This window comes from Orycteropus afer, unplaced genomic scaffold, assembly GCF_000298275.1.
Source record: "Orycteropus afer afer isolate SDZICR_OR568_19922 unplaced genomic scaffold, OryAfe1.0 scaffold00036, whole genome shotgun sequence".
In the NCBI taxonomy this organism is placed as follows: Eukaryota; Metazoa; Chordata; class Mammalia; order Tubulidentata; family Orycteropodidae; genus Orycteropus; species Orycteropus afer.
The window spans coordinates 17181764-17196162 of record NW_006921623.1 but is presented as its reverse complement, the minus strand read 5'-3'; the positions used below and the strand labels follow the sequence as shown (position 1 = coordinate 17196162).

The window sequence follows — 14399 nt, the reverse complement described above, 5'->3', positions numbered from 1 at the left end:
ACCTTTTGGTGCTTACTGAGACTTCTGCAATTGCTTAGAAGTTGGATTTCAGGTGAAGCAAGTTTCATAATTTCATAAGGACTTTGCCACTATGCAAACTAAGTTCTGATTCATTTGTTCCTATCTGAAATTAAATTCTAAGAACAAACATTAAACATTCTGAACACAAAACAGGGAGCTTGCCCCTGATACCAGGTAACTAATGAGCTGTCACGTGATCTGATTGAGCTCACCTTTTCTGTCCCAGAGTTGGAAGCTTTAAAGACTCCTCTCCAGATTTTCTGAATGAGAACAGGGAAGCAAACGATGACTTGAAGCTTAGCCGAGAGGGAAAGAAAGTTAGGTTTTTCTGTTTAGGTAGATTTTTAGATCTTGATGTTTGCAATTCTACAGGATCTAAAAGAAAAGTTGTAAACATTGTGCACCATTAAAATATTTCTAGATAAATATGCTTCAAAGAACTAAGCCTTCACTTTTGCTCCCCTCTGTTGTTTTCCAAGTAGGCATCTCCACATGAAGGCTCAGGGACTAAGGAGAGTCAAAGTTGCCTCTCAGGAGTCCTATGGTGGCTCCTTTGAGCCGGAGGAAATCCTCACAAATAGTAGTGAGCCTTTTAGGCTGCACTGAGGGATCACAAGTCTATAGAAGATTCCTCCCATCATACCAGCTGGGTGGATCTTTCTCAACATGTCGTCTCCATGTCTATCCAAAACTTATATTGCTTGAACCACCTTGTCCTTCAGAAATTTTCGTTTTAATACATAAAACCATACTGATAGGTACTACATAACTTTTTATACCAAAGAAAGTAAAGGGGGGGGGGGTCATTTAGAGTGTTTCTTATTCCCTTCCAAAATCTATCTCTGTGTGCATCTATGTCCTGTACATGTAGTTTATATATGTGTATCCAGCCCTGGTGGCACAACAAGTTAAGTATTTGGCTGCTAACTGAAAGGTTGGTGGTTTGAACCCACCTGGCGGCTTTGCAGGGAAAGACCTGGCAACATGCTTCCATGAAGACTAAAGCCAAGAAAACTCTATGGGGCAGTTCTACTCTGTCATGGGTAGAATATGGGGTCACTAAGATCAGAATTGATGCAATCTAACAATAAGAACATTTTATGTGTACACAGACACATACACAAAATAGTTTTATATATGAATATTAAAAAATCCTAAGATAACCTCAACATATACAAAATCCATACTACTATAATACTTAAGGGAGCTCTGGTAGCATAGTGCCTAAGGCACTTGACTGCTAACCAGAAGGATGGCGGTTCAAACCCACCAGCCACTCCTCGGAAGGAAGATGGGGCAATCTACTTCCGTAGTGATACTGCCTCGGAAACCCAAGGAGGGGTCGCTATGAGTTGGGTCCGACTCGACAGCACATAACAACAACAACATAATACTTAATACTTTTGGACATGCAGAGTGTATAAAAAGGAGCACTGGTGGTGTGCTGGTTAACACATTTGGCTGTTAACCAAAAGGTCAGTGGTTTGAACCCACCTGCCATTCCACAGAAGAAAGATGGTCAGTCTGTTTCTGTAAAGATTTACAGCCTTGAAACCCAGTGGGGGTTGCTATGAGTCAGAATCAACTTGATGGCAGTGAGTTTTGAGTGTGTAAATATCAGAGGAATTCAAGATAAGGGGAAAGTCACCATGGTACTTATGGGATTAATCAAAAAAATCTACACTATGAGTGTTTTTAGGTAGATTTGTTTATTATGAGAGTTGCAAAAATATTGTCAATTTATACACTTAGAAATGGTGTTACATGTTTCATGATGTTACTAATGTTAGTAATATATACACAAAATCAGTCAACATGCCTCTGTATCAGTAAAAAGACAATTTATATTATTATAAACCAAACCAAACTAACTGCCATCATAGATTCTGACTCATAGTAACCCTACAGGACTGAGTATAACTGTTCCATAGGGTTTCAAGGTTATAAATCTTTATGAAAGCAGACTGCCTAGTCTTTCTCCTATGGGATGGCTGATGGGTTTGAACCACTGATCTTTTGGTTAGCAGCCAGGCACTTCAACCACTGCACCACCAGGGCTACTTTATTTTGTGATAGTATTTTATAATTTCTAATGCCCTTCATTATTCTCACAATAGTTCTGTGAATGTAAGTTTTATTTTCCTCATTTTGAGATGGAAAATAAAGTGATTGGTGAAGTTAAGTGACATGCTGGTAGTCACATAGTGAGAAGGTCCAAAGAAAGCATTTATTAGAATTCATGTATGGTGCTTAGTTAGCAAAGGACTGGAAGGGCAGAGGATCCACCTTTACCTCCCCCTACATTTCCTTTCTCCTTCTCTTCCTCTCATCCCATTTATTTAACTGCTTATTGTGTTCAGGTTAGTATTTTTTATATATCATTTTGTCATTCTTAAAAACTATGAAGTAAGCATTATTATACTTATTTAAAGATGAGAAAATTGAAAGTTATAGAGACTAACTAACTTGAACAGAGTCACATAGAGACAGGGTAGAGATTTAAATCCAGGCTTTTTTTTTTTTTTTTTTTGACACAAATGTCTATCTATGCTCCTAATCTTTATGCTGTCTTGCCTGGTTCTAAAAACATGCCCCAAGACATTATTATAGCAACAATCTAATTTTTTTTCTCACCATTTTTTGCCATCTCCTTCCTTAGCCTGTATGTAAGTGGTTGTTTTATCATTTGGCTAACATCAGTTTCATTGCAAAACTTTTTTCTTTGAATTTCTTCAAACCATTCACCAGTCACTCCTTGAAGCCATCTGATATCTCTCTTTGTCTTCTGGAGTTTGCTGAAATAAAACAAAAATACAAATTCATTCTTTAAATTATTAGAATTTTGGCCCTCATTCATATCTAGCGCACAGTCATGCAATGGACTAAATTTTACCTGGTGTTGGAACAATACAAATTTTAAGTCTAGAAAAAAATTTGGTTCTAGTGAAAATTTCCTTTCACCCTGTATATGAAGTTTAGCTATATTGTTGTTGTTGTTATGTACCGTCAAGTCGGACCTGACTCATAGTGACCCCTCCTTGGGTTTCCGAGGCAGTATCACTACAGAAGTAGATTGCCCCATCTTCCTTCTGAGGAGTGGCTGGTGGGTTTGAACCTAAATCCATTGACAACCTAAAAGTTTTTCCTAGTAGTTAAAAAGATCATCAAGCCTGTGAGGACAAATCTGCTAAACCTTGCTAATAATGCAATTGAATGACATGTAGAAACTAGAACTTTGGTGAGTAGAGACTGGGGTCTTAAAAGCTTGTAAGTGGCCATCTAAGATACAACTTTTGGTCTCTTCCAGTTTGGAGCAAAGAAGAGTGAAGAAAATCAAATACTCAAGGAAACAATCAGTCCAAAGCCTGCATGAACCTCATCCTCCAGTAGCCTGAGACCAGAAGAACTAGATGGTGCCCAGCTACCTACCACTACTGATTGATCTGATCACAACAGAATGTCCTGGACAGAGTAAGAGAAAAGTGTCGAACAAAATTCAAAACCATGAAAAAGGCCAGACTTATTGGTCTGATAGAGACTGGTGGAATACCCAAGATTATGGTCCTAAAACACACTTCAAATATGGAATTGAGCCAATTCCCAGAAAGCACCATTTAGACAAATAACAGATAGGCCTATATAGTGAACGGCAACACCTGTGAGGAATGTGCTCTCCAGAACAAGCAACCATATGAGGCCAAAAGGGCAGCATTTGCCCAAAAACAAAGGTGAGAAGGCAGAAGGAGCAGGAAAGATGGGCAAATAGAAAGGGGGGAACTTGGGAAGAAGTGGGAAGAATGCTGTTACATTGAGGGGATTGCGACTAATGTCACAAAACAAACCATGTATAAATTGTTGAATGGGAAACCAATTTGCTCTGTAAACTTTCAACCAAACCACAATAAAATGTTAAAAAAAAAAAAAAGTATATTCACCAACTCTAGATTGTACATGATAGTAACAGGGCAGCTTAATTAAAAACAAACAAATGGATGGCATGTAGAAACTAGAATATTCTAGTTCTGATTACTCATTCATTAACTAATCCATTAATTAATTAAACATTATTGAGCAGTGTTTATGTACCAGACCGTATATACATGCTGGTGGGTTTGAACCACCAGCCTTCTGGTTAACAGTCAAATGCCTCAGGCATTATGCCACCAGAGCTCCTGTATACATGCTGGAAGTACAATAAAAAAACAAAAAACAAAAACCAGACTCACTGCTGTCAAGTCAATTCAACTCATAGCAACCCCTCCTTGGGTTTCCGAGGCGGTATCTCTATGGAAGTAGATTGCTCAATCTTCCTTCAGAGGAGTGGCTGGTGCATTTGAACTGCCAGTTTTTTGGTTAGCAGTCAAATGCCTTAGGTACTACACCACCAGAGCTCCCAGAGGTACAATAGTTAATATGATAGACAGAGTCCTTACTGTTCTATCGACTGCTCAGAGGTAAAAGCTAACATGCATAAAATTGTTGAATGTAATGGTCTGTGATAATGGACTTCCTCCTGAAACCACAAAAGCCCATGAAAGAACATAGGGCTTATTCTTAGATAGTAAGTGACAGCATGATTTGAGCTGGATCAGAAAGGCTGTCCAGGTCACAATGTGCCAGACCCACAACTGCAGAATACCAGGCCTGAAATTCTATCATTATCTCCTTTCTTCTCTCCTGCTCTTTACTGCTTAGTCCTCTTTCTAATGAGAATGCCACTCTTCAGTTCTTAAACCACCCGTTAGGATTTGGTTTTGTTTCTTCTTTCAAAGGTGATCATTTTGCTCTATTTTGGGAGAAATCTAGAACTGTGTGGATTTGAGAGCTACTCAATTCAGAGGGTGACATCCCTAGGCTGAGAGAAAAAGATCAGAAAGAGAAGTTTGAAGAACATAACAACTATTATACAGTGGTTGGTTTTGCATAGTATTGGTGAAAAAAATTAGGCTTGTTGTTGGGTTCCAAGCTTGGAGAATCTGCTACTTTGGGAAGTATTTCATGTGACTGAGCAGCTGTTGCCCATTATTCAGGGTCTGCTGTGAAGGACAAGGGTTAGGGACCTTGTTTTACTAAAAAGTTGATCAGCAAGAAATCTGCAAAGTGGCAAATTTGGGGTTAAAGGCAATAGGCTGAGATGGATGCGACTCAGGCTCTTGCTTGGGGCTATGATACTGCTATTTCATAAAATAATTGAGAAGGAAGCCAGAGGCCATCCTGCCCAGACTTGCATTTTGAAAAGCACCAGGCAGCAATCATTATGTTCAACCTACAGAATTCACATTAAACCAAAAACAGACCCACTGCTATGGAGTCCATTCTAACTCACAGGGACCCTGTAGGACAGAGTAGAACTGCCCCATAGGATTTCCAAGGCTGTATATCTTCATGGAAGCAGACTGTTTCATCTTTCTCCCATGGAGTGGCTGGTAGGTTCAAACACTGACCTTTTGGTTAGCATCTGAGCACTTTAACCACCAAGCCACCTTTAGTGCCTCCCATTTTTCCATTGCCATTCCTCTGACATCTGATCTCTTCTATCTTCATTGCTACTTCCCTTACTAGCAGACTAAGAGACTACAGGTATCTACTTCTAACCAATATTGGCTGCCTCTAATTTCTGAACACCTGACTTATTAACAAGGAGCTCTGATAGCACAGTGCCTAAGGTATCTGACTGCTAACCAGAAGGTTGGTGGTTCAAACCCACCACTCAGTGGAAGCAAGACTGGGCAATCTACTTCCGTAAAGATTTACCACCTTGGAAAACCAGTGGGGGTTGCTATGAGTTGGAATTGACTGACAACAGTGAGTTTCAGTTTTTGAATTACTAACAGTCCATGTTTGTACCTAATCTCCATTTCTTCTGAACCCTCCCAGGTTGCTGGTTCCCTACCTACCACTTCTCAACATATCTATTTCATTTCAGAGGGCAGTCAAGCTTAAGAACTTGATTTAGGAACTAAATCAACATAACTTTTATTCATTTCTTTTCTAGAGTCTCAAAGGAGCCCTGGTGATGCAATGGTTAAGCCCTTAGCTGCCAATCAAACATTTGATGGCTCAAACCCATCATCTGCTCCATGGGAGAAAGATGTGGCAATCTGCTTCTATAAAGATTACAGCTTTGGAAACCCTATGAGGCAGTTCCACTCTGTCCTAAAGGGTCACTATGAGTTGCAATTAACTTGATGGCAGAGGACTTGGGCTAGAGGCTCAGTGTAACTCTGCCTTAAAGTGATCACAGTTCACTTAGCCCCACTTCAAGCACTCATTCCGCGCTTGCACATATATCCATTATGGCCTGTTTCATTTCCAACTTCTGGCCAATGTAGTCAGAAATCTGTATTTCCCATGAATTCTCATAGACTTCGAATTCTATTTCAGGAAATATATTTTTAAAAAGTAACACTTCCTCCAAAATAACTGATTTAACTGAACATTATGCAGTTGCTGAAAATAATTATACAGGCAATGTAGAATCCTGGGAAAACGCACATGACAACACAGTGCAGGAAAAGCAAAATGCAATAATTTATCTATGATTGTGGCTCTGTAAAAAGGATGCACCCTTTGGACACTCTAGGGAAAAAAATGAAAACACCAGATCAGGTGATCACTTAGCGTAGAATAATTAGGAGTATCATTTATTACATTTATTCAACAAGTACAGCTATTTTTCTTTTTAATTGTGAATTTTTATTTATGTTATCATCTTTCAATTATAATTATTTTGAGATATAGAAAAAAAATTATATTTGTCACAGTCCTAAAACAATCACTATTGCCTTTTTGGTGTGATTTTTCCTTTGCATTTCTTACATAGTTATGATAAAATTTATTCAACAAATATGTGTGTCAGCAGAGAGGTGTCAAGAGATACAGACAACAAAGATAAAACCTTTCACATATACAATACTGCATTATCAGTGATAACAAACATTAATCTGTGGGTAAATAAATGGGTAGACAGGCTGAATGATCAGTATGTCTAGGCAAAAGGGAATATACCCATGACAATATATAAGGTCGGCAGATGGTATTTCTACATATGTATTTGCATGTGCTGTAAGAATGTCCATGTAACAAGAACTAACAGGGGGCAAAATTATGACAACTTCTTAGACATAGTCAAGCACCCTAATGCAGAAAGTTGTTGGACCTGTGGGCTCAGGACCATGTTGCAGAGGACATCAAGTTCAATTGGCATAACATACTAAATAAAAACATTGTTCTACATCCTAGTTTGGTGAGTAGCAACTGGGGTCTTAAAAGCTTGCAAGTGTATTCGATTGCTAAGTATATATCCTAAAGAAGTGAGAGCCAGGACAAGAACAGATATGTGTACACCCATGTTCGTTGCAGCACTATTTACAATAGGCAAAAAGATGGAAACAACCTAGGTACCCATCAACAGAAGAATGGATAATCAAACTATGATACATACACAATGGAATACTATGCAACCCTAAAAAATAACGTGGAACCTGCAAAATACTACACAGTGTGGATGAACTTGAAGGACACTATGCTGAGTGAAATAAGTCAGTCACAGAAAGACAAATATTGTATTAGTCCATTATTGTAAAAAGTCAAGGAAATGTTTATATATGGAAGGAAATTTTCTTTGTTGGTTACCAGGGGTGGGAAAGGAGTGGAGGGAACACTGCTAGATAGGTAGAGACAAGTACTGATTTGGGTGAAGAGAAGGGAAATGTACCAAATGTGAGTGATCAACACGGTGGCATTGAGGAAGAGAAAGACATAGAGAGGTGCATGGGAGGTACAGACAACAAAGATGAACCCTTTCGCATATATAGTACTGCGTTGTCAGTGATGGCAAACATTGATCTGTGGGTGGATAGATGGGTAGACAGGCTGAATGATTAGGTATGCCTATGGGGGTGGGGAGAGTGCCCATGACCATGTATAGGGTTGGCAGGCAATGTTTCTACAAGTGTATTTGTATGTTCTGTATGAATTTCCATACAGAAATTCTGTATGTATATAGTAGAGCTGACAAGGGACAAGTTTGTAGTCACTTCCTGGCCACAACCAGCTAACCAGAGGGAGCGAGTAGTTGGACCTGTGGGCTTGGAACCATGGTCACAGGGGACATCAAGCTTAATTGGCATAACATACTATACAAAAACATTGTTCCACATCCTACTTTGGGGAGTAGCGACTGGGATCTTAAAAGCTTGTAAGTGGCTGTCTAGATGCAATACTGGGTCTCTCCTCTTCCAGAGCAAAGAAGAATGAAAAAATCAAAGATGCATGGAAACAATTAGTGCAAGGGACTGGTACACTATGTGATCCTCAGCCTACATGACTATGAGATCAGAAGTAGATGGTACCTGGCTACCACTGTCAACCACTCAGAAGGGGATCCCTGTAGGATATCCTGGATAGAGTAGGAAAACAATGTGGAACAAAACTCAAAATCATTAATAAAAAAAAAAAAAAAAAAAACCAAGTTTGCTGGTCTGATAGAGGCTGGTGGAACCCCTGAGATTATCGCCCCTAGCTGCCCTTCAGGTCTGGAATTGAAGCCACTCTTGTGGCTTCCAGCCAAACAAAAGACAGGCATATGAGCTGAACATTTACATTAGGTAGATATACTTCTTGGAGAGATCAATCATGAGAGAATAGATTGGCTGTACATGCACAGGGAGACAGCTCAGGTGGCAGGAGTGCATGGGAGGGAGGGAAGGACACAGAAGAGGTAACTATGGGGAGGAAATGGGAAGAGAGCCATTGCATTGTGGGAAATTGCAGTCAATGTCATGAGACAAAGTGTGTGTGAATTACTGTATGGAAAATGAATTTGCTCTGTAAACTTTCACCTAAATCACAATAAAAGTTTTTTTTTTTTTTTTTAAAAAGCTTGCAAATGTCCATCTAGATGGAACAATGGATCTCTCCTCATCTAGAGCAAAGAATAATGAAGAAAACCAAAGACGCACGGAAACAATTAGTCCAAGGGACTAGTGGACCATGCAAACCTCAGTCTATATGACCATGAGACCAGAAGAACTAGATGGTGACTAGCTAACACTGTCAACCACTCGGAAAGGGATCAGTGCAACAGGTCTTGGATAGAGTGGGAGAACAACATGAAACAAAACTCAAAAATCATTAAAAAAACCCACCAGGTTTACTGGTCTAATGGAGCCTGGTGAGACCCCTGAGACTATAGCCTCTAAGTTACCCTTCAGGTCTGGAATTGTACTCACTTCCATGGCTTCCAGCCTAACAGTAGACAGGCATACAGAGTGAACATTTATATCAGGTAGATATGCTCTTTAAAATGATCAATCATGGGAGAACAGAAGGGCAGTATTTGCACCAGGAGATAGCTCAGGGGACAGGAATGCATAGGAAAGAAGGACACAGGGAAGAAGTAACTAGAGGGAGGAAGTAGGAAGAAAGCTGTTACATTGTGGGAAATTGCAGTTAATGTCATGAGACAAAGTACATGTGAACTGTTGTACGGAAAATGAATTTGCTCTGTAAACTTTCACCCAAATCACAATAGAAATTAAAAAAAAGAATTGTGTCAAGCTCTGGAATACAACGGTGAGCAGACCTAGAGGGGCAGACACAAATCCAGTAACAATACAGTTGTGTTTATATATGTAACCAAACTCACTGCCGTGGAGTCGAATCTGACTCATAGCAACCCCTCCTGGGTTTCCGAGGCAGTATCTCTATGGAAGTAGATTGTCCAATCTTCCTTTTGAGCAGTGTCTGGTGGGGTTGAACCACCAGCCTTCTGGTTAGCAGTCAAATACCTTAGGCACTATGCCACCAGACCTCCCATACAGATGTAGGATAAGTGTAATTTAATCATTTAACACGTTCAAACTCTGAATATAGAGCAGTGAGCAAGACAAGTCCTGTCCTCATAGAATTTACATTCTGCTGGGATGGGCAACCAGTAAAAAAAAAGTATCAAGTACTATGAAAGCATATAACAAGGGGACCTGGTTTGGGCAGCAGGGACAATTTCTCTGAGTAAATGACATATGAGCTGAGGGATGAAGGATAGAGGATGAAGGAAGGGGGCAGTGGACAGGGGGCTCTGAGATAGAACTTTCTAGTAGGAGCTCTGGTAGCATAGTGGCTAAAGCACTTGACTGCTAACCAGAAGGCTGGCGGTTCAAACCCACCAGCCACTCCTCAGAAGGAAGGAAGGTTGGGCAATCCTACTTCCGTAGTGATACTGCCTCAGAAACCCAAGGAGGGGTCGCTATGAGTCGGGGCTGACTCGACGGCACATAACAACAACAACAGTCAGAGGAATAGCCACGGTAAAGCAACAAAGATCCCAAAGGAAGAAGCAAGGAACTGAAATGAGGCCCCTGTGGCTGGAGTGTGAAGATGGAGAGGAAGACTAACCCAAGGGGAAAAGAGGGAGCTGCCAGATTATGCAGGACTTGGGGTCAGGGTGAAGCAGTTTGGCTTTTCCTGGAGAAATGAGAAAGTGTTGATGACTTAGCAGGGGCATAACACACTGGATTTGCACTGGAGCCTCAGGTGGACTGTGAATTAAAGCAGGGGACAGGAGAGAGAAGTGTTTGCTTAGACCAGGATGGTGGTGGCAAAACTGGACAAAATAGGAGCTCTGGTAGCATAGTGCCTAAGGCACTTGACTGCTAACCAGAAGGCTGGCGGTTCAAACCCACCAGCCACTCCTCGGAAGGAAGATTGGGCAATCTACTTCCATAGTGATACCCCCTCGGAAATCCAAGGAGGAGTCACTATGAGTCAGGTCTGACTTGATGGCACATAACAATAACAAGCTACTTAGGGGATAAAACTGATAAAACTAACTGCCCACCAAGTGATGAAGTGATTTTGTAGGATTAGGGACAGACACATGTCAAGAAACACCCCTAGATGTCTAATTTACACAAGTGCATGGAAAACATCATCCATAGAGATAGTATATATATATGCTCTTAAACACAATGCCATATTAAAAAAAAAACACTTTTAACGTTACTCAGCTTCAGAATAATCATTAAATATTTGCATAATATTTGAACTAGCATGTTTACCACAATTCACTATATCCTTGTGCATTGAGGTTTTCCTTTACAAATAATGCTGTAGTTTGTGAATTTACTATTTTTATAGCATCTCTGACAGATTCTGAAATAAAATTATTGGGTCAAAGGGTCAAAACTATTTTGTGATCCTTTATAAAAAATGAGTCATTCTGAATCATGGCAACCCCATGTGTGTCAGAGCAGATCTGCACCCCACAGAGTTTTCAATGACTGATTTTAAAAAAGTAGATTGCCAAGCCTTTCCTCTGAGGTACCTCTAGGTGAACTTGAGCTCCTAACCTTTTGGTTCGCAGCCAAATGCTTTAACTGTTTGCAACACTCAGGGGCTCTGTGATTCTTTATACAGACTACCAAAATGCTTTTCAAAATGGCTGTACTCATACCAGCAATGTTCAAGACTGCCATTAGTATCCTTGGAAGACAAGGTATTACCATTTCCAGTTTTGTATTTCCCTAATTTAATACTATCAGGTACTGTGTTTATAATTGTAGGTGATCTTTTTTTTTTTTTTTAAGAATTTCTGTTTTCTTTGTTTAATAAAATATGCTATATCTCTTTGATAAGAAGTGAGGTATGAACACTTTCCCATATGTCTGTATATTAACTATTGACAATTGTATGTCACGTCAGTTTATGAATCAGTACCTCAGAGTTTTTCACTGGGAAGGGACATGTTTAATAACAATGTTAACTCATTATTTTTCTTGTTTGCTCTAAATATTTACCACAGGCTTTTAGTTTGTATTTTAACTAAAACTTGAATGTTGGGCCATAGAAACCTCATTCTGAATAGGGCTAGAGTAGGTAAAACATAATAACATGCTTATGCTAATGTTTGCTCCTTAAAGATAATGAGAAAGGAAATAAACAGCAGTTACATGCTGATACGACACATGAATGGGGTGTGATTTGAAGAAATATGGGAACTTTTAAAGAAGAAATATTTCAAAGATGATCCTGGGTATACTGTCAGAAAAATGGGTGAAATTTTACAGTCAAGAGCCAGAAAATTTAAGGTACAAGTATTTAAAAATGGTACTCTTTTTCTCTTATCCAGGAGTTCCTGAATAGTACAAACACTTAATGTGTTTGGCTGCTAACTGAAAGATTGGAGGTTTGAATCCACTGCCTGATGATCTACTTTTGAAAAACCAGCCAAAGAAAACCCAATGGAACACACAGTTCTACCCTGACACACATATGTTCTCTAGGAGTTGGAATCAAATTGATGGCAATTATTTTTTTTTAACTTACCAAGAAAGCGGTACAGAAATACTTTGAAGTAAGAGCAACTCAGGAAGGGAAACTGAATGACATAAAAATCTAAACTCTCTGGGTTCCTGTAACTCACCTTCTTAACCTTATACATCCAAGAGCCTTGTGTATTATAAAATAAATAGTACATTTGCATATTTATAATGGCTATCTGAGCTTCTTGAATTAAAAATATAATAATCATAAAATTAGTGGTTTCGACTCACTTAAAAAATAAAATATCAGTGAAGCACAATACTAGCAAACAAGGAGCAATTATGAACACAAAGTAGGGGTGCAGTGATGTATGAAATTTAAGAGGATGGTATTTTACGTTTCAACTGTCTTCAGTTTGACACATAAAATACTAATAAATGGAATTCAATCGAATTCATAACCAGTCTGTACTGGGCTCGTCCTCATTCACAGTGGTTTGTTTTAACCCAGCCAGCCATCTAGAGCCTACAGACTACCTTATGTCAATATAAAGAACTTCAGAGTTGCAAATAACAAACATACCGTTAAATCACAAGTACACAGCTTGACTAATTAGTCCAGTTTGATACAACATATCACAAGGGACTGTTGTCTACACTTCTAATGTGTTTTACCCCCAGGCTGATCAACAACTAAATTAAATCAGGCCCTTTCTTGCTCTGCCATAGGCTCAGCCCTCTGCTCCAAGTTAAAATGCACTTCCTTAATTCATATGAATCATAGTGGGCTGAGTACTGCCTCGGATTCCTTCCCTTAAATAAAAACCCAGTTGCCATCTAGTTGATTCCAACTCATGGGGACCCCATGTATCGGAGCTATGTGCCATAGGGTTTTCAATGGTTAATTTTTCAGAAACAGATTGACAGGCCTTTCTTTTGCCATCCTAGCATCTTCTAAACTAGTCTTTCCCCTTAGGTTCCTCTTCCTGAGTTAAATTTCGTTTTCCAGACTTGAGTTAAAAAAATCCTGTCTCTTATTCCCTCTTCTTTATCTTCAACTGGTTTTTGTTCACTTTTATTCTAAGAAAGTCTTTAACCTTTCTTTCTACTACTAATTAATTATGTACTGATCATTTAAAATGTGCTCAGAAAATGATAGCCTTCTGCTTATCTCCCACTTTTTGGCCTCATTTGTCTACTCTCAAAGGAGCTTTGGTGGTGCAGTGGTTAAGGCATTTGGCTGCTAAACAGGTTGGTGGTTCAAACCCACCAGCTTCTCGGTGCGAGAAAGACGAGGCAATCTACTCCCATAAAGATTTACAGTTTTCAAAATCCTATGGGTCTCTCTGAGTCAGAATTGACTCGATGGTAGTGGGTTGGATTGGTTTGGATTGGGCTTGGTTTCGTTTGGTTTGTCTGCTTTCAAGGAGCTCTGGTGGTGTGGTGGTTAGAGCACTGAGCTGCTAACCATAAGATTGGTGGCTCAAACCCACCAGGCACTCCATAGGAAAAAGACAGGGCAGTCTGCTTCTGTAAAGATTTATAGCCTTGGAAACCCTATAAGGCAGTTCTACTCTGTCCTGCAGGGTGTCTATGAATCAGAATCATCTCAATAGCAGTGGTTTTTCTGGGTGTCTGCTCTCTGATATTTTGCTCTATCCTTGAATGGAAAGAGCAATGAACTACGGTCAGGTCCTAGCTGGATGACCTTGGCTTTATTTTCCTATTTGTCAAAGAGGGTTAGATGATATGGTAGCTTGTTTGCAAAAAAAAAAAAAAAAAATTGGCCTTAATAATTTTTCTCATCCCTGAATGAATAATCCTTAGCAATGTGACTTTGTCAATCTCCTCCCATCAAAATGTGGTGTGTCTTTCCCCACCATCTCAAATCTAGGCTGGTCTTTTGCCGGGTTTGACCAATAGAAGGTGATGGAAATGAAATGTGATGCTTCCATGTCTAGGCCTCAAGAGACCTGGCAGCTTCAGCTCTCTCGCTCTTGGAAACTTAAGACTACTATGCAAGAGGCGGGGCAAGATGGCGGACTAGGCAGAAGGATTGCACAGACCCTCTTCAACAAAGAAAAGGGAAACCAATTAACACAGACACAGAAGATA

The 14399-nt window shown here is 39.6% G+C and overlaps 1 protein-coding gene across 1 annotated transcript in view; it reads right to left on the bottom strand.

Annotated features, from left to right (window-relative positions):
* Positions 1-14399, bottom strand: part of EXPH5 (exophilin 5) — a 95756-nt gene that overhangs the window by 29487 nt on the left and 51870 nt on the right. Inside the window, exons 2-3 of the mRNA XM_007936576.1 lie at positions 2656-2816; positions 234-396 (exon numbers count right to left, since the gene is read on the bottom strand). Of these exons, the coding sequence (XP_007934767.1) occupies positions 234-396; positions 2656-2816 (324 nt within the window). The remainder of the gene's footprint in view (positions 1-233; positions 397-2655; positions 2817-14399) is intronic.